This window comes from Alexandromys fortis, unplaced genomic scaffold (genome assembly GCF_014885135.2).
Source record: "Alexandromys fortis isolate MF-2015 unplaced genomic scaffold, M_Fortis_MF-2015_v1.1 scaffold_91, whole genome shotgun sequence".
Taxonomy (NCBI): domain Eukaryota; kingdom Metazoa; phylum Chordata; class Mammalia; order Rodentia; family Cricetidae; genus Alexandromys; species Alexandromys fortis.
The window spans coordinates 6,909,011-6,930,447 of NW_026067968.1; the positions used below are offsets into that span (position 1 = coordinate 6,909,011).

At 40.3% G+C, this 21,437-nt stretch overlaps 1 protein-coding gene across 5 annotated transcripts in view; it reads right to left on the minus strand.

The window, feature by feature from the left end:
* The window catches only part of Ppp1r13b (protein phosphatase 1 regulatory subunit 13B), a 77,269-nt gene that overhangs the window by 38,585 nt on the left and 17,247 nt on the right, over window positions 1-21,437 (minus strand). For all 5 annotated transcript variants that reach the window (XM_050154657.1, XM_050154659.1, XM_050154660.1 and 2 more), the window contains exon 2: window positions 4,812-4,959. In XM_050154657.1, the coding sequence (XP_050010614.1) occupies window positions 4,812-4,959 (148 nt within the window). The remainder of the gene's footprint in view (window positions 1-4,811; window positions 4,960-21,437) is intronic.

The following is a 21,437-nucleotide window of genomic DNA, read 5'->3' on the forward strand; positions in this document are numbered from 1 at the left end:
CACGAGACACATACAATATACACATGAAGATGGGGAAAAAGATAATGCTGAATTTAAATAGACTTTTCCCCTTTGTACTGGAGAGGAGTATCTGCAGACAGTTTGAGGTATAGTCCACTCATGAAGATCCCCACTTTTTTTTTGGTTTTTCGAGACAGGGTTTCTCTGTGGCTTTGGAGCCTGTCCTGGAACTAGCTCTGTAGACCAGGCTGGTCTCGAACTCACAGAGATCCGCCTGCCTCTGCCTCCCGAGTGCTGGGATTAAAGGCATGCGCCACCATCGCCCGGCTTTTTCTAAAATTCTTAAAGCATTTTAAAGTATTGATCTTAGTGGATTTATTTCTATATATGTAATAAAGATCTGACACAATTTTTATTATTTATTTATTTATTATGTATACAATATTCTGTCTGTGTGTATGCTTGAAGGCCAGAAGCGGGCACCAGACCCCATTACAGATGGTTGTGAGCCACCATGTGGTTGCCGAGAATTGAACTCAGGACCTTTGGAAGAGCAGGCAATGTTCTTAACCTCTGAGCCATCTCTCCAGCCCCCTGACTTTATTTTTTCCTACTTGAATAATCAATCGTCCCAAGGTCATTCAACTATTATTAGTACTATATAGTAGGACAGCAAACCTAGTAATTCAATTCTCATCACAAAGCTGAGTTTCAAAAAAACCATCTTACATTTCTTGATCCTTTGCTCCCACATGTATTTTATCAGCAATTTGTTAAGATCTTTTTTCAAAAGTAAGATTTTTGCCTAAAGCCCTACCTCCTTATACATATACAGTTTGGGAAACCTCATACCTTTGTGTACTGATTTTTCTGTCTGTGGTGGTTTGAATAATAGCCCCATAGCTAGGCATGGTGGTGCATGTCTTTAATCCCTGTACTTGGGAGGCAGAGGCAGGAAGACCTCTGAGTGTGAGGTCAGCCTGGTTTGCAGAGTGCAGCACAGCCTGGGGTAGGAGGAGAGACCTTGTTTCAAACAAACAACAGACAAAATTCAAGGTCAGTCTGCCACAGGGAGTCTGAAGTCTACCTGGGCTTGTGAGACACTGCCTCAATGCACTCAAGCTAAGATTAGCCTACACTCTCCTTGCACTCGTGTTCAGTTTTGGTGTAGAATTTATACTTGCTCATAAAATAAATTAGGTGGTCATCTCTTCCTATTTGACTTTTCTTATTATCAAGTGGGGATGATTTGTTCTCTGAAAGTATAAAAGTTGGGGAAAATTACAGGGACATGGGAAGGGAAAGGAGCTTCCCACCTTGAGTCTAGCTGAAGTCCCTCACCAGCTAAGAGGAAGAATCACAGCAAATGAACATCGGCTATGAAGGGTCCACACAGAGATGGTGCTTTTCATACAGTTTACATTAAAATGCCAACCAATCAGGCTTATGACCTGAAATGACTCTGGGAAGGGTCTTACTCCTCTCTGGACATTTTCTGGGAATCTCAAAATTACTAACATTGTTACATTTAAAAATGACCTATCTTCTGCTTGCAGTGACCAAGAGCTTAACCATAGCAACTGTAATCCTGTCAGGAGCCCCTCAGGAACTAGCCAGTGATCTCACTTAGGTTTTCTAGCAACCCTTTTAAGATCATAGCATCTGGCAGTATGTGGTGGCACATGTCTTTAATCCCAAAACTCAGGAGGTAGAGGCAGGAAGAGTTATATGAGTTCCAAGCCAAGGAGGGTTACAAAGTATAAGACCCTGTCTCAAAATGGCAACCAAACAAGATAACAGATTCAAAACCCGCACAAAGCGTTTAAATGACGACTGTAAAGACAACGAAATACGATTCTCAGAGAAGACCACACTTACACCTCCAGGGGACGCCTTCTTCCTGAGCACTGTTCTTTCTCTTAAAATCTGCTCAAAATCTGTATTGAAGTATATTTAATAAATTTCACCTTGGTTTGATATAGAAATTCTTTTCTGTGTTGATGCCAAGGATTCAATTTTATCCAACTCCTTAAAAAGATATGGGACCCCCTAAGACTGTAAAGTAACAGTGTGGAGCTACTGTCCCCCATCCCGATCACCCTTAACAACATCTCTGGAGGGCAAGAACAATCTAAACTCAATCTTATTTTATGGTCATGTTTCCTTTTGCTTTACTCATTTTAAGTAAAGGCAATATCACAATCTATTATTTTCTTTTCAAAGTGTATATACTCACCAGCAGTTAATTTATTACCTGGCTCCTGCTAGAATATAGGTTCCATGGGAATGTGAATCTTGGCTCCGACTAATAGTCCCCTTCAAAGAATAAGGCCGTACCCAGTATGCATCAGGTGCTTACTAAAATTCTGTGGGATGATAGTTCATCTAACATAAACTTCACTGCCCAGTTCATAGACTGCACTGGTGTCAAACCTCTTCGGTGTTGTGGGTATGTTTCCTTTTCACTGTTCACATACTTAATCTCAAACATTCATCTATTTGTCTATTTTATTATCAGAAAAATAAAACTTCTAGTTTTACTGATCCCCACATTTCTTCATTCCTGCCCATCTAACTCCTCAGATTTTCTTTTCCTAGCTTCCTAACTTTAGTTTGTTTTAATATTATAGTCATTGTTATTATTATTTCTTCTTACCATCATCTTAACTGTTTTGGTTGTGGAGACAGTGTATCATTTTGTAGTTCAGATTGCTTTTAACCCCATGACCCTCCTGCTTCAGTCTTCTAAGTGCTCAGGTTACAGATGGTAACACCACTCTTTAGTTTAAACTGCTGATTTTTGAAAATATGTATTTATTTGATGTGTATGAATCTTTGCCTGTATGTATGTACACTACTAGTTATGTACCTGGTATCCTTAGAGGCCAAAAGAGGGCACTAAATCCACTGAGGCCTGAATGATAGAGGTTGTGAGCCACTGTGTGTGTGCAGGGAACCAAACCTGTGTCCTCTGTACTTAAAAGAAATTAAGCGCGGGCTGGAGAGATGGCTCAGCGGTTAAGAGCATTGCCTGCTCTTCCAAAGGTCCTGAGTTCAATTCCCAGCAACCACATGGTGGCTCACAACCATCTGTAATGGTGCCCTCTTCTGGCCTTCAGGCATACACACAGGAAGAATATTGCACACATAAATAAATAAATAAATATTTAAAAAAAAAAGAAATTAAGCGCTTTATTGGGCCATCACTCTAGTCCAGAATTGATTATTTTTAAAATAAAATTACTCTAAGTAACCCGATGAGCTACAGCACACTGCACATGATAACTTATTTTTTGAACATCTGACAGAAGTTGTTGTCTCAACAACCTAAGTAGGTTAAGTAGGAAAGCTCTGCCTTACTTAGCCAACACCAGGGTATAGATAGCTACGGTTCTATCTTGTATGAAATGAAATCTATGTGTGCTTATTAGTCCAAGCTTAACTCAGAATTGAGTATATTAAAAAAAAACAAGTACAAGTTGAACATTAAAAAAAGTAAATTTCACACCATACTTTTAGTTTCAAAAGTGACATTTTTATATATACAGGTCCATAAACAAGAGTTTTAAAAATATTTGCCCTGGCTGGGCAGTGGTAGCACACACCTTTAATCCCTTTCATGTGTGCTTGGGAGGCAGAAGCAGATGGATCTCTGTTGGGTTCAAGGCCAGTCTGGTCTACAGAGCGAGTTCCAGGACAGCCAGAGCTATTATACAGAGAAACCCTGTCTCAACCACCCTCCCGCAAACAAACAAACAATACTTGATTGTCTTTAAGGATTCTTTAAACATTTCGATTTGGACATTTAGCTTTTTATCATCCTAAAACCAATATGGTCCAGTTGATCATTCTCTTAGTATCCATTCCTCAGTTATCAGACACCCCCTCTGAGCACTGTTTTCATAATGCCGTTCCCTATTTAAAATCTACACTTCTTTCCAGCTCTCTAGGTACTGGGACCTCACATGAGGGGGTCTGCGACCTTCTTTCTAAATTCAATCACTTCTTTATTTTAATTTTTACTTTTTTTTTTTAAAGATGGGGTTTCATGTAGCCTAGCCTGGCTGCAAACTCACTATGTAGAAGAGCATAACCTTCAACACCTGATCCTTTACCTTGAGTGCTAGAATTATAGGATACAGGTATGCACCAACACGCCCAGCTTTGAAGAATTCCCTGCATTCTGCAATCATTATATTTGAGAATTTTCTCTGTCTGCTTGCTAGCAAGTCTTTCACCATAAGGGACAGGGTCTTCCTAGTCTCAGTTTAATACTATTCGCAGAGGAGTTACCATTTATAAGCATGTTGTGGCACACAAGCCCACACACACCACTAGTCACAGGTTACAGAACCTTAACCCCTATTCTATGCTGTCTTCCTGACATTATTAGAAGGGAAAAAAGTTGTTGGACAGAGTTGAGGTATATAGCTCAGTGGCAGGGTGTATACTGAGCATTTGTAAGGTCCTGGGTTCCATCCCCAGAACCATAAAATACAACATAATGCACATAAAAATAAAATTAAGAAGAGCTGCTGATGAGTCAACAAGGCAGCTCAGCTGGTAAAGGTGCTTGCTACCAAGCCTGATTTGAGTTTAGTCCATAGAACCCACATTATAAAATATAAAACTCACCCCTGAAAGTTGTCCTCTGACCTCACAAGCATGTTGTGGCACACAAGCCCACACACACCACTAGTCACAGGTTACAGAACCTTAACCCCTATTCTACAGTTGTTTTTCTTTTCATTACTCAGCTCCTTCCCACTACAGATAACTGGGAGCCACAGCAATGTTTTCATTTGAGCATACTGAGTTGTACGTAGCCACCATTGGATAGTTTAACATACCACTTCCCCTCCACACTTCGGCCAGGTGGCAACTGCCCTCTCCAGGTTCCTTGCAGAATTCTACAACATCTCGACAGGTGGTTTCTGGTGTTATAGGAACTTCTGTTAAAATCTGTTCATTGTTGCTCAAGAACACGGTTAATATCATCTGTGAGAGAGAAGATTAGAATCACAGTTTAGATTCCTCATATAAAGAGCTCATTATTTTTAACTGTTTATGTTAGCAAACACAGTTGCAGGACTGAGGGATGGCTTAGCAGTTAAGTACACTTGATTTTCTTGCAGAGGATCTAGATTTGATTGTCAGCACACACATATCAGCTTACATCTGTTCACAACTCCAGACCCAGGGGATTCAATGCCTTCTTCTGACCTCTGTGGGCACCAGGCATGTGTGCAGTACACAGGCATGCATATAAGCAGAACACTCATATACTCACTCTCACACATAAAATTAAAACTCTTAAAAAAAAATCACATTCCAGACTGTTGAGATGGTTCAGTGATAAAGGCACTTTCTGCCAAGTTCAATGATCTGAGTTCAATCCCATGTTTAACATGGAGGACTACATGGTGGAAGAACAGATTCCCCAAAATTGTCCTCCAACCTCCTTATGTACACATGGCACATGCATGTGCGTGCGCGCGTCCGTACACACACACACACACACACACTCCAAAAAGTAGGAACTGGTCTGGGAAGATAGATTAGTCAATAAAATGCTTGCCTTGTAAACACAAGGACCTGAATTAGATACTCAGACCCCACATAAATAATTGGGCATGGTAGCATATTTGTAATCCAGTACTAAGGAGGTGATGACTCCTGAAATACTGGGACTTGCAGCCAAACAACAGACAGTGCTTCAAAAACCAAGGTGGGCCAGGTGTGTTGGCACATGCCTTTATTCCCAGTACTCTGGAGGCAGAGGCAAAAGTATTTCTAAGAATTCCAGGACAGTTAGGGCTGCATAGGGAAATCTTGTCTCAAAACAAACTAAAAAATTGGATGGCATTCCAAGAAGAACACCCTCTGGCCCACCTGCCTACACACACACACACACACACACACACAATCCCACACATGAACATATTTCATAAACACATACAAAGGCACCATGCACCCACACATATGAACATATCAACATAAACATACACAGGCCAGGTGATGGTGGCGCACGCCTTTAATCCCAGCACTTCCGAGGCAGAGGCAAGTGGATCTCTGTGAGTTCGAGGCCAGCCTGGTCTACAAGAGCTAGTTCCAGGACAGGCTCCAAAGCTACAGAGAAACCTTGTCTCAAAAAAACAAAACAAACAAACAAACAAAAAAAAAAAACCAAAAATCAAACAAAAATACATAGGTGCGTGAACCCACACATATGTACATGTACGAAGACATAAAAACAGGAGCATGTCTATAATCAAGAGACAATACTAACAAATGTTAACAAAGATGTGAAGAAACAGGAAACCTGCACACTCGTGGTGGATATGTATAATGGTACAGCCATTCTGAATAACAATGCAGCAGCAGTTCCTTACAATACAAAGCACAGATTAATGACATGGCCCAGCAATACCACTCTGAGTACCCACTGAGAGGAGTAATATCTGTCCACACAAAGCATTCCATAGAAATCTCATGGCAGCTTTGTTCATTCATAATAACCAAAGAAGAAACAACTCAAATGTCTGCCAACTGACCACCAACAAGAAAATGTGGCCTACCACACAACAGACTGTCACGGATGAATTCTGAACACATTATATAAATGGAAAAGGTCAGAAACAAAAAACAAAACAAAACCACACATAGTATATGATTCTGTTTATGTCCACAACAGTCAAATCTATTGAGGGACTCAATAGTGACAGAAAAGTTTTAAAATGATTAGATTGTGGCAATGGTTCCACAGCTTTGCATATTTGCTGAAGATTGCAGAATTGTTCACTTAAAACAGGCATTATTAAAAACAAACAAAAAAAAACAGGCATTATTTACTTGTCTGTTTATTTATTTATTCATTTGTTTTTGAGATAGGTTCTCACTATGTAGACCAGGTTGACTTCAAACTCCCAGAGATCCACCCGCTTCTGCTGGGATTAAAGGCTACACTATCCGGCCTAAAATAGGCTAAATTTACAGCATACAAACTGTACCTCAGAAAGCTGTTTTACAAAGTGGGTTCTACACAACTTTAAGAAAAGGCAATCAATTCTTATGTAGCACAAACCCTCAAATGAGACACTCAAGCTCTCTCATTTGCTGTGTGCTGATTTTGCTGCCACTGCTGGAAAAGGCTTTATTTCTCATTCTCAATTCTCAGCAGTAACTCTGGGAATATTCTTTCAAGGCAAGGGCTCTGACTCTGTTCAGGCAAAGCTTTAGACTCCTCCTACTTCCACTTCCTAGTGGAAAAGGAATTGTGGAATAGCACAGATAATTGATATGAAGAAGACAAAAGAAAAGGAAAGGAAAGGAAAGAAAAGGAAAGGAAAGGAAAGAAAAGAAAAGAAAAGAAAAGAAAAGAAAAGTTAGTAGCTTAATGGGTAGTAAGGAGCTTATAGAAGTCATGGAAAGGATCTACCAAGTTGGGGGTGGACAGCCTGTTGTAAAAATAAATCTGCTGGCCTGGCCTGTCACCTGGGTACCCTGTCCCTTTAAGAGACAAGCCCCACCTACTCCCAATCCCCCCCCACTTCTCTCCCCACCTCCAGCCCACATTCATACTCCCTCCCTCCCTCTCTCTCTGTCTCTCTCTCTCTGTCTCTCTCTCTCTCTCTCTCTTTCGCTCTCTCGCTCTCTATCTCTCCCTCTACTGAAGAGGTTAATTACTGCCTCACTCCCTTCTCCTTTTCCCCTCTTCTTTCTTCTCTCCCTTCTCGTTCTTCTTTTTCTATCCCCTTTTCTCTCTTTCCCTCTCCCCTCCATAATCCCTCATTCTTATGCCATTCTCAGTACCCACTAAATAAACTCTATGTTCAAGCTCTCTCCACATGGCATATCTGTCTCTCATCTGCCAGGGTTTCATGGCTATCAATGATAACACAGCCATCAGAAAGACCCTTAGCTTTCCATGTGCCAGAGGGCTGACTCTAAGCTCCTTCTGGGTCTGACATGCTATGACTCTATGTACTGATTTAAAACCTCAGAAATGTAGACTGGAGAGATGATTCAGCAGTTAAGGGAACTTGCTGCTCTCACAGAAGATCTAGATTGAATTCCTAGCATCCACATGGCATTTAACAAGTGTTTAAACTCCAGTTCCAGGATATCTGATACCCTCTTCTGGTCTCTGAAGTTTCCTGCATATACTGTGCACACATACACACACACACGAAGACAAACACTCATCATACACATAAATAATAATTTTTTTTAAAAAAGAAAAAGACAAACAAAAACCACACTCGGTCTCTAGACGTATCACCACTGTTACTACTGAAGCCTAAGGCAGCACCTCTGCTCAGGCTTAGCTTTGTGCACTCTTCCTTGTCCACACATAACTTTGTCTACACACACACTGCTCTGATACCAAATCGTGCTCTTCATTCCTCATTCCAGCCTCCTGGCCTTGTCACTCTCACCCGGTAGGTCATCGGCTGTTTGGTTAGGGCACTGCACTCAGCTACTCACAGCGGGAACAGCCTCTTCTTCCAGCACTTAACAGAGAAGCTTTCCCTAACAGACCTATCTAAAGGAGCTCCATTCTCTTGACACAGGGAGCAGTTCAATTGCTTATTTCCTGCTTCCTGAAAACAGGGATCCTGGTCAGTCTTCAGCTGTGTCATTAGTACCAGAATCAGGACCAGGCACAAAGTACAAACTATACAAGTTTCAATTGTATGATTTTTTTATAGGACTGTCAAGTCTGAAGGATATGTGCTTGACTGCCTTTTCATCTTCAAGGCTTCTTCACAAAGGACAAGAGAATCTTTAGCCCTTTACCTACTGCGTTACTCCACGTAACAGAAGGAAAGTGTCAAGGTGAAAGCCGGAAGACATGATTAACACAAGAACATAATTTTTGGCAGATTCCCTCATACATCTGGAGGCCTCTAGTCAAATTCCATCTTCCCACAAGGTGGCGCTGCATGGCAAGAGGGAGCAATTCCACATTTGGAATAACTCTGAACAAGAGGTAAGTCAGGTGTGGTAATGTATTCAGCAAGTTAAAGCAGGAAGATCAGGAGTTCAGGGCTGGCCCCAGCTACATAGAGAATTTGAGTACGGTCTAGTCTACATGAGAACCATTTCAACTTTTAAAAAAGATGTAATTATGACTGGAAATTGATCACATTTTAAAGGAAGAATGGGCCTTCATAAAATGTTGAGCAACTTCAAAATAAGTAAGCTTAAAGTCTGAAAGGTGCACTTCACCTCTTTAGAAACAGATATGTTTAAACACTTACATAGCATCTAATCCATTAAAGAGTTCTAATATTAGGTTCTCACTAGCCCTATCACTAAGGTAATAGCACTGTTTTTATTTAAGTATTGAACACTAAAAATGTGTTCTATACCAGATATGGTGGTACACACCTGTGATCCCAGCACTTGGGTGTTGGTGTGGGAAGGCAAAGCTCATCCCTGGCTACTTAGTGAATCTGAAGGCAGGCCAGGTTACATTTTTTTAAAAATACACATCATTTATGTATACACACATTCTATCCTATAAAAATTTCACTTTACCAATCTGAACTGGCAAAATCTGGTATACATTATTCCCAAGAATACCACATTAACAGTGCCCCCTTCACCTCATTCACTCAGTTCCTTTTGTATTTAAAATCACACCATTTGAGACTCACCTGAAACCTACTAGGAATGCCAAACTTGAGTATACAACTTTCCATAAAGCCTAGATAGTCCACAACAAGGGTTCAAAACTTAGTGATAGTTTAGACTGTAAAGGAGTATGTATACATATTTTGGCACTCTTTCTCACCAGTGTTGAGAAATGACAATCACTTTATAGGCATCATCCTTCTCTATGTCTATTACAGAAGCCAAACTTGGGCTAAGCATTACACTGTAGGACAGACTGTCAATGAGCTGGAAAATCAGCCAATCAGGAACAATTTACTTATTTGTACTTAATGTACAAATAATGTGTTTCACTGTAACATTTACATTCATGTATATTGTGGTTTACTCATATTCACCCCATTATCCTCTTCTGTCCTTCTGACCTTCTGCTGACCCCCCCAAAAAACTGCCCTGTTTCCATCTCTCTTCTTCCCTCTTCCCTCCCTCCCTCTCACACACAGTGTACAAATAAATTCTCTCCATGAAAAAATTTACCTTTATCTTCCCTATTCTCCTCTTTTATTTCCTTCTGACTCAATTTTCCTTTTAACAAAACAATATAAAGCAGCATTGAAAAAATGAAGAGAGGGACTGGAGAGATGGCTCAGCAGTTAAGAGTACTGTCTGCTCTTCCAGAGGACCCTGGTTCAATTCCAAGCACCTACATGGCAGTTCACAGCTGCCTGTAGCTCCAGTTCCAGGGAATCTGACACCCTCACACAGACACACATAAAATAAGAATAAATAAATCATTTAAAAAAAAGAAAATGGAGCTGGGTAGTGGTGGTGGATGCCTTTAATCCCAGCACTTCGGAGGCAGAAGCAGGTGGATCTCTGTGAGTTCGAGACCAGCCTGGTCTACAAGAGCTAGATCCAGGACAGGCTCCATAGCTACAGAGAAACCCTGTCTCAAAAAACAAAAACAAACAAACAAAAAAGAAAATGAAGAGGTCTCAAGAGATGGCTCAGTGGTTAAGGGCACTTGTCACTCTTAGAGAAGACCCAGGTTCAATTCCTAGAACCCACATAAGGTGGTTTGCAGCCCCCTATAACTCTAGTTTCAAGGGACCCAAAGACCCCTTTTCTGGTTTCTATGGACACCTGCACTCATGTGGCACATATCACATGAACATATATATAAATAAAAAAATAAATCTTTCCAGGCAGTGGTGGTGTACTCCGGAGTCAAAGGAAGGCAGATCCCTGATTTTAAGGCCAGCCTGATTTACAAAGTCAGTTCCAAGACAGTCAAGGCTGTTACACAGAGTAACCTGTCTCAAAAAACCAGCAAGCAAACAAACAAACAAAAATCTTAAAAAGAAAATGAAAAGACAGGTCTCAGACTGAGAAGATATCTACAAAGTGTACAGGTGATAAAGGACTTACATCATAAATATAGAAATTTCTTAAAATTCAATATAGAAACCACATACTTTTCCAAATGGACAAATGATGTAAACAGACATCTGAGCAAAAACAACATAGAAATGCCATATATCATATATAAAGATGTTCATCATCACAGGTCATAAGGAAACTGTTATCAAAACAATGAGATACACTGCTCACCTATCAAAATGGCCAAAGGCAAAACACTGGCATACAAATACCAGTCTGTTCAACAACCCTAACATTAAATCCTCAATAGTCCTTGTGGTAGTTTGAAAGTAACTGGCCCCCATAATTTCACAGGGAGTGGCTTTGTTGGAGTGGGTATGGTCTTGTTGGAGGAAGTGTGTCACTATGGGGGTGGGCTTTGAGGTTTCCTATACTGCCCACTGTGTCAGTTGACTTCCTGTTCCCTGCGAGATGTAGGATTTTCAGTTCTTTCTCTAGTACCACATCTGCCTGCATACACCATGTTCCCTGTCATGATGATAATGGACTGACTGAACCTCTGAAACTGTAAGCACACCCCCTAAATTAAATGTTTTCTTATAAAAGTTGTTGTGGTCATGGTGTCTCTTCACAGCAGTAAAACACAAACTAAGACAGTCCTTCAAATCTTCTCACATCACCAATTAAGGCAATGGGCAAAAGAAACTCAGTAGTAGATTATGCTATAGCCACTTTGGAAAAAGACTGTAGCACTTGGGAGGCTGATGATGCAGGAAGATTGTGCTATAAGTTCAAGACCAGCCTGGACTACAAAGTTAAGTTCCAGGCCTGTCTAGATACAGTGTCTCAAAACTTCTCCTCAAAAACACTTTTCCCACATGATTTAGCAAGCATGAACATTCGTGGCATTCACTTAAACAAACTGAAAATTTATTTCCATACAAATGCCTGTAACAGTTCTCAAAATTGCCAAAATTTGGAAATAACCAAGATGGAAATAATCATTCATCCTTAAGTAGATGACTGGATTAACAAATTGTGATATATTCAGATAATGGAGTATTATTAAGCAATAAAAGGGTATGTGCCATCAAATCACGAAATGACAAGGAAGATCCCTAACTATAAGCTGCTGGGTGTAACTGGTCAGAAAGGCTATTTATATTCTGTGGGATTCTCATGTAGTTACATGAGATTCTAGAAAAGCAAAACAATAGAGCCAGGACTGGCTATGGTTGGGAAAGCAAGACCTGAGCAAGGCTTTTAGGGCAACAAAGTTGTTCTGAATGACACTAGAAGTGTGGGCTCATCACAGAAAACTGTACACCACCACGAGTGAAGCCTGGCATCACCTAAGAACCTCAGGCAACCGAAACTGGTCAGCACTGGTCCATCATTATAACAGATGGATCATAGTAATACACTTTATTGGTAATAAGTAAGTACAAGAGGAGGTCTGCGGGGGAGGACCAGGAAGCAGGGGAGGAAAAATTAGTTTCTGTTTCATTTTTTGCATTCCTAAAATTGATGTAAAACAGTCTTTAACTTAAAATAAAAACAACAGTATATAAATCTGGCTAGAATACATGCAGACATTTTGACCACATGTAGAAGTGTATGGGGTGGGGGGATACATGTGTAAGAACTAGGTCACCTTATAAAGTGTTTTTTAGTGTATACCATGGTCCAATACTTTGAAAAAAGTGCTAGGATAGTCTCTAAAAACACAACAGAACATGCATAAAACTAAAGGAAGAGTCGCTGCACTAGGAAAATCACTGCTACCACTAGTTTTCAGTCTTCTTAGTATGGTTCTGTGGGTTTTTCACATCCTCAATTTCTGTGCTTCCTCTGCCTTACAGCTACTACTCTTCACTTTACACATTAGGAAAAGGGACTTGGAGAGGTTAAATAATATGACCAAGTTATGGAGCTAACAAATACTAGAGAAAGAACTTAACTCACTGCCTGACTCCAAAGTTAAGACACTCTGAACCAGTTCTCCAAATCACTTCGCCAGTGCTTCAAAATCAAAAACAGAAAGGGCTAGAGAGATGGCTCGGTGGTTAAGAGCACTGGCTGCTCTTCCTGAGTTCAATTCCAGCACCCACATGGTGACTCACAACCATAGGGTATAGGATCTGATGCCCTCTTCTGGCCTACAGGCATACATGCAGAGCACTCATACATAAAATAAAAATAACTTTTAAAATTTTAAAAAAAGAAAGAAAATCACTGAAAGTTTTAATAATTATTCTCTTGATTATATAATCTTCCATTATTTGTTTACGTTTCAATTAGCCAGGTTTTTACCTAGTATTTTTATTTAAAATTATCAAGTGCATACCGTGAGCTTTTCCCCATGTAATACAGTGTGGGAATAAGAGCAAAGAATCATGGCATTTTCCCCAATTAAGCACAACAATAAAACAGAAAATTATTTGACCTAAACCATACAAATGTTCTAACTAATGTTCTTGATTTTTCAAGAATTTACATGAGGGGGGCTGGAGAGATGGCTCAGAGGTTAAGAGCATTGCCTGCTCTTCCAAAGGTCCTGAGTTCAATTCCCAGCAACCACATGGTGGCTCACAACCATCTGTAGTGAGGTCTGGTGCCCTCTTCTGGCCTGCACCACAGACAGAATATTGTATACATAATAAATAAATAAATATTTTTTAAAAAGAAGAATTTACATTAGGTATACCAACAAATCTCAGACTAAGACTTCCTCTTTTTACACACTGTTAGATAAAACTCAAAAAAATACACCCCTGAGTGGTTTTTGTTGGTGCTAAGACTGGGTCTCTCTGTTGTCCAGGCTGGTCTCCTTCTTGGCATTCCAAGAGGAGGGAACCACAGGCAAGTACCCCCATGTCCAGCCCTGTGATTATTCTGGTGGTGCAGGGGATGAAACCAAAGGCTCAAGCTGGCAAGTATGCTATCATTTTACTATATTCCTGCCTCATATGTAATTTTATCTATATACACAAATACCCAAGCGAATTACATATGTACATTACATATAAACCCAAACTCACAGTATCATTTGTAACAGCCCAAAATAGAAATAGCCCAAACTTACAAAAATACTTTAAAAAATTTTTACTTCTATTGCTGTGTCTGCTACCTGTGTGTTCATGCCTATAGAAGCCAGAAGAGAAGGACTGACAGATCCCTAGAGCTGGAGTTAGAGGCCGTTGTGAACACAAGATGTGGGTGCTGTCTTCAAAAAGCATAGCAAATGCTCTTAGCTGCTGAGTTATTTCTCTAGTTCCAACAGCTCAAACTTATAAATGGTTGAATAACTGAAATGCTTAGAACTCAGAACATTATTTGACCAGAAAAAGAAATGGACTGAAGGTTACAACATAGACAACCCTTGAAAAGAGAGCAAATAAAGTCAGATGAAAAAAGTCACTAAATGAATGATTCTATTCATATGAAATGCCTGGAACAAACCAACTCACAAAGACAGGAAACAGAATATTGCTTGCCAGGAGCTGCAGGGAATGAGAAATAGCAAGTGATACTGAATAAAAAAACATGGTTTCTTTGGGAGATGCAGACACCAAACAATTATAAATAGTGGTAATAATTGTACAGCTTCGAATATACTGAAAGGATGAATTGTATGGTGTTACCAATATATATGTAGTGATAGCAATCCAACCTATCAGTATTTTTTTCTCTCCCAGAAGCAGCTTAAACTGTTCTAGTAGGGCATGGCACAACAGGCCCATGCTCCCAATTATCGGGGGACTAAGACAGGAGAATCCTGAACTTGAAGCCAGTCTTTGCTACATAGCAAGACCTTTTCTCTAACAATAACAAATTATATTATTTCTTTGAATATATATTTCTTCCTTTCTGTAACATGCATTTACAGTTAACACAAATCCTGTTTTGTCATGTCTGCAAACATAAAAATTCACTATTAATCCTTTCCCTAGTTGAAAAACAGGGCTTAAAATAAAGACAATTAAGCTAAGGATATACAGCTCAGGGGTAGAATGCATGCTTGGCAGGCATGAAGGCCTAGCATAAGAAAAAAATTTACCAAAACAGTACTCTTAAAGAGTACTTTTTACAGAATCAGGTGTATATCCACAACACAACCAAGGCATAATTTCCAAAGGAAATAGTAAATCCCAAATCCTTTCTTCTTATTTTTACAACAGACTGTTAACTGTCTTTTAGGTGTACACTGGCTCTTGAAAGTCATAACACTTTGAATCTGCTTATAAGTGTGTGAGCTATTGTTTTTAAATGTTTCTCATCATAAGAAACTAATCAAGAGTGCAGTGTGGAGCACACGCCAGTGCCTGTACCTGTCTGTTTGCACAGGGAAAATGCCTAAGCAGATGACCTGGAGGCCTTGATAAACTCCACTGGGCACTGATGACAGAACTGTGATAAGACACCTCATGAAACAAGACAGATGCTACGGTTGCCACCGAGTGACAGGATAAAGCTTTACCTAATTAGGTGTGTTCCATAAGGGGCAGTCAGCGTTAGCAACTTTCAATAGCAACTGTCAATAGGATTAAGAATATACTGTGAAAATAAAGACTAAATACTAATTTAACAGGTTCATTTGTAAAGTTTGTTATATTAAAATAAGAAGGGACTGGAGAGATGGTTCAGTGGTTTAAGAACACTCGCTGCTCTTCTAGAGGATTGTGGTTGGATTCCCAACCCCAAATGGTGGCTCACAAACAGCAACCTCAGGAAATGGATGCCCTCTACTGGCTTCCTCAAGCATGCCAAGATACACCAACTTATACACCAGCAAAGCAACCCACATAAACAAGAGTAAAAAAATAAAATTAAAAAAAAAATGACATGCCTTTAGTTCTAGCACTTAGGAGGCAGTGACAGGTAGATCTCTGTGGGTTCGAGGTCAGTCTGGTCTACAGAGTGAGTTCTAGGACAGCTAAGGCTACCAGAGAGGCCCTATCTGGAGGGAGTTAAAAAGAGGAAAAAGAGGAGTAGCAGGAGGAGGGGCACCCTTACTTAAGCCTGGTTATCAACTTTACAAAGTAAGACCCAGAAGCTTCAAAATAAAATTTCAAAATAAATATTTTACACTCAAGAAAATTATTTTTATGTGTAGAGTAGGGTATAACAGAATTGTAATTTTCCCAAATATTGATAATACTGACAAGACATTCTATAAAGTATTTACAATAAGAATGAAATTTGTAACAGGATATCTAACATCAAAGGTCTTTTGCTACCGGATATGGCGGCACACTCCTTTAATCCCAGCAGAGGCAGAGGGAGGCAGAGGGAGGCAGATCTCTGAGTTAGAGGCCAGTCTGGTCTATAGAGCTTGTTCCAAGACAGCAAGGACTACACAGGGAAACCCAGCCTTGAAAAACCAAAATAAATAAATAAATAAACAAACAAAACAAAACAAACAACAGCGAAGACCAAAGGAATTCTGCCATTTATTAGTATTACAAACTATTGTTATCATTTTAGTGCTTATTGAAGGGGGCAGGCCCTCATTTTCTAATTGTGCTACATCATTTAACCCTCCCGACAATCTGTGGGCCATTTCTGGGGAAATCCACCCAACGGCAGGCCAAACTGTCCAAAGTCACAAGAGGAAGAACCAGAGACTAGGAGCTAACCCAGAGTTGGCTTCAGAACACATGCTTGAGTAGTTCTCAAACAACTCACGATCACTTCAAAGCCAAACTAGACAAGCTCAACGTTTCCATGAAACTGTACAGTAAGTTTCATACAAAAGTTATCAGCTCGGAACATAAAGCCAAACTTCTTTAAATGAAAGAACTCACTTCATAGCATCATGTGCATATATTGCTTTGAATGAAAAGCATTTTAAATATGACTATAAACAGCCAACAGCCCTCACTGCTTCAGAGAAACTTCCCACTGAAAAACAGAAATGAGAGAAAGCCACTGATGCCTTCCTACTCTGGGAATGCACTCTGCTTTAGTTCTGAGAACTAAACCTAGGACATAGGCAAGCCCTCTACCTGTGTTCTCTTTTAAAATTTTAAGTCAATGTCTCACTAAGTGGCCCAGCCTGGCCTTGAACATGCTCACAGCCCAGTAGGCCCTGAGCTTGAACTCCTGCCTCAGGCTCCCAAGTTACTGGGAATACAGGCCTGTGACCATCAAAGCTGATGCATGGAGCTGACCCGAGTCCTGAGGACTGGGTCTGCTAAGGTAACAGAGGTCCTCATAAATCCCATGCACTACTGGGCATGTTGATAGATGCTTTTAATCCCACACTAAAGGAAGCAGGGGTAAACGGATGGCTACGAGTTCAAGAAAAATCCATGAACAATTTGCAGAAATTTATTCCCATTCCTTTTAAAGAGAAAATTCTATATTCCAACTTATATGAAAAAAACATATAGCCACATGAGTTTTCATATTATTACATAGCTATAATTACTGTTCTTCCAAAAAAGCTGTATCATGAATGGTTAACTGCTGAATGTTGGTAGACAAGCAGCCCTACTTTTTCACAAAGGAGAAAGCTAAGCATTTTTCTCAGTGTCTATAAAACACACATGCATTTGGGCCTCATAGAAATCCTGGTGGCATCAATTGAGATGCCTTCACAGTCAATTCATCCCCTCTGCTCAGGACTCAGCTGCCAGAGATCACGCTTATTTTATGTGGCACATCCCTCTTGCCACTGCTCACTCAAAACAACAACAACAACAACAACAACAACACAACAACAACCTGCTTTTGTACCACAAATATTCTGAGTACTTACAATGTGCTGTGGACTGCACTGATGAATTGAACAAAGATCTGGCCCTGTGAGTTGTTTTATGATGAGGGAAAGACACAGTAAAACATACATACAGTATAGCATACAGTGATGCCAAGCACTATGGGGAAACATAGAGCAAGTGAAACAGATAGGCAGCCAGGCAGTGGTGACGCACGCCTTTAATCCCAGCACTTGGGAGACAGAGGAAAGCAGATCTCTGTAAGTTCGAGGCCAGCCTGGTCTACAACAGTTAGTTCCAGGACAGCCAAACCCTGTCTCAAAAAGCCAAAAACAAAACCCAAACAAACAAACAAACAAACAAACAAAAAACCAGATGGGCAATGGAATAGTTTTAGTTAAAGAAGGTGGTTAGAGAAAACCTCAGAACCCAGGCATAGGGGTGTGTGCCTATAATTCCAACATTCAGGATAGAGGCAGGAGGAAAAAGAGTTCAAAGCTACCCTGAGCTACACAAGACCCTGTCCCCCCACCAAAATGAAATGCTTTGCTGAAGGTGGGTGACAGAGTAAGCCTTGACAACAGTCTGAAAGGACAGTATGCAAAAGAAAAAGTGTAAAGGCTCTGAGAAGAAATGAAGGCCAGGCAAGAAACTCCCTAACGAGTCCAGCTTTGATGGAGCAGAAAGTAAAGAGATGAAAGCCAGGCAAGTAATCCCAGCACTCAAGAGGCAGAGGCAGGTGGATCTCTATGAGTTTGAGGCCAGCCTGGTCTACTAAGTGAGTTCCAGGAGAGCCAGGGTTGTTATACAGAGAAACCCTGTCTAAAACAAAACAAAACAAAACAAAAACAAACAAACAAACAAACAAACAAAAAGAGGGGCTGGAGAGATGGCTCAGAGGTTAAAGAGCACTGGCTGATCTTCCAGAGGTCCTGAGTTCAATTCCCAGCAATCACATGGTGGCTCACAACTATCTGTAATGGCACCCTCTTCTGGCGTGCAGGCAGAATGTTGTATACATAATAAATAAATTATGTATTTATTTATTATGTATACAACATTCTGCCTACATATATGCCTGGAAGCCAGAGGAGGGAGTCAGATCTCATTACAGATGGTTGTGAGCCACCATATGGTTGTTGGGAATTGAACTTGGGACCTCTGGAAGAGCAGCCAGTACTCTCTCTTAACCGCTGAGCTATCTCTCCAGCCCCTAAATAAATCTTAAAAAAAAGAAAGACCTTAGATAATGCAGAGACCGCCAGTACCTCAAAGGTATGTACACAAATATCCAGTTTCAAACATCAACTGTGTCCTTGGCAGCTCAAAGAAATAAAAGTTAATCAATTAAATAAGTAGAATTATGTCTGGCACTATAATTTTTTTATAAACTTTGTCAATTACATGATTTTTCTGAACTGAAAAAAAAGAAAAGAAAAGAAAAGAAAAGAAGGAAGGAAGGAAGGAAGGAAGGAAGGAAGGAAGGAAGGAAGGAAGGAGATGAACAGGCCAGGTTTTCCTAAGAGGTTGATGGGAAGTCCAGAAGGATTCTAAGAGCAGCACATTTTGACATACATTTCCCTGATCATTCTGGCTGCTTTGCTAAGAACAGGCCTATTCGGAACAAGCACAGATACCTCTTAGGAATAAACTAGTGTAAGAATCTAAGACAGAGTGCCAGAGATGCCACAAGAGGAAGAAGCTGGGGGAGGCTGTGATGAAGTTCTGACAATCTTGCTAACTGGTGTTTATAAAAAAAAAAGAGGGACACACTATAGAAAGAAAGCCTTAATACCGCTACTGCCAAGGTCCCCAGAACTGTTCCTTTCAAGTGAACTCCATGCTGCTTGGCTTTCCATCCAATGCCCTTCCAGGAACTCTCCTATTAAAAACCATTTACTTATTATTGTCGTATATACAATACATGAGAAGTGGCACTCAAGTGCCATGTACACAAATGTGCCCACAAACGAGAAGAGACTGTGTGTGTATTTGTATGTGTGTACAACTCTGTGGAGTTATAACAAATGATTTATCCACAGAGCAATTTTTCTTCTCAGTAGGTGAAGGTGCTTGCCACCAAGTCTGAAGGCCTGAGCTCTATTTCCAGGACCCAGATGGTAAGAGAAAACTGATACCTTCAAGTGTGACCTACACATATATGCTGTAGCATGTGAAAATGCACACGTGCATGTGTGTCACACTCAAAGAGAATAACTAAAATTTTTATTTATTACTTTACAAAGAGAAATCTGAGAACGTTTTATGAAGGTTCAATGTTCACTGGAGTGCACATGATAAGGTGAAGAAGAAGGTACAAAAAACACTGGGAAGACAGCATAAAGGAAGACTGTGGAACCTTGGGTATGACAATAACACAAGCATCTAGGACTGCCCAGGATAGGAACAACTGGAAAACTCCCATAAACGGCTGCCCATGCATTGCTGGGGTATATATGAATGATAAATAAATGACTAAATGAATGAATGATCAATGCTCATTCCAGGCACAACTAATTGTAACAGTTCAGAAAGGCTGCACTTGCTCCATTGAAGCCACTGCTTCCAGGCTCTGAGTAGCCCTTATAACTGCCAGCAGTATAGAATTTAACAACTAGGGAAGGGAGTGAGAAAGGGCAGAAAACCCTGCATCATTCCACTAAGGGGCAGGTCAAAGAAGCAAGCACAGAAACTGTAAAAACGCCCTTCCGTTCCCACCAGACCAAGGTCAAGTCACTCCTCAGTTCAATAAACACAGGGAAGTGCTGCTGCCTAACGTGAAAGCCTCTGCTGTTTCTATAGAGGGAAACAGACTGACGGCAGACCACCTTTCTCTTTGTCTTAGCCTTTTCTATACCACAGAATACTTTTCTGTCTCTTCTGAGCTCAAAAATAGTTCACAAGCTATTATTGGTTCAGCACTCAGGATGCTCATGTGAGGATCCATATTCCAACACAAAAATAAAAGGTAGCCTTCATACTAGTCCATTAAAAGAAAATCACACATTTTAGGCAGCAAATTTGAGACTATACTATGCTTTAATTTCTTTTCGTCTTGTTGTTGTTGTTTGTTTCCCCCCCCCATCTTTTTTTTTTTGGGGGGGAGAGTTTCTCTATATAGCCCTGGCTGTCCTGGAACCTGCCTCTATCTCCCCTATGCTTCAATTTAAAAAAAAAAAAAAAAAAAAAAAAAAAACCTAATGTTTACATGTGTATGAAACAAGAAACTTTTTTGTGTTGCTAATTTGAGTTAGTAATCATGTAAGTGATTATTTCCTTCTTAATCCTTTTAAAGGTGTTCAATTCAACAAATACTTGGAGAATACTTAAATCAGACTTCAAATCTCACAGTCAGACTAGCAATAATCTAACTAACACCCTTTCCTCAGTTGAAGATGAGCCAACAAGACTGTAGTCTAGGTGCCTTGATTCTCAGCACAGCAAGCTGTTGCCTTTCCACATTTAGAGACTTTAATTGCTTGGTTCTTAAATACCGAAGTCCAGGAAATGGCTAGCACAAAGCCTGACAGATAGTATCCTGTCAGGAGGGGCCTGGTGGCACACACCTGTAATCTCTACACTAGGGTGGTTTCTGAGAGTTCCAAGCCACCCACGGCTACAATTAAAAATTAATTAAAAATTAAAAAAAGAAAAGGGGGGCAAGTGGCTCAGAAGTTAAGAACACTGCTTGCTTCTCCAGAAGACCTGGTTTGACTTCCAGCACCCATATGGCAGCTCACAACTAACTTTTTTTCC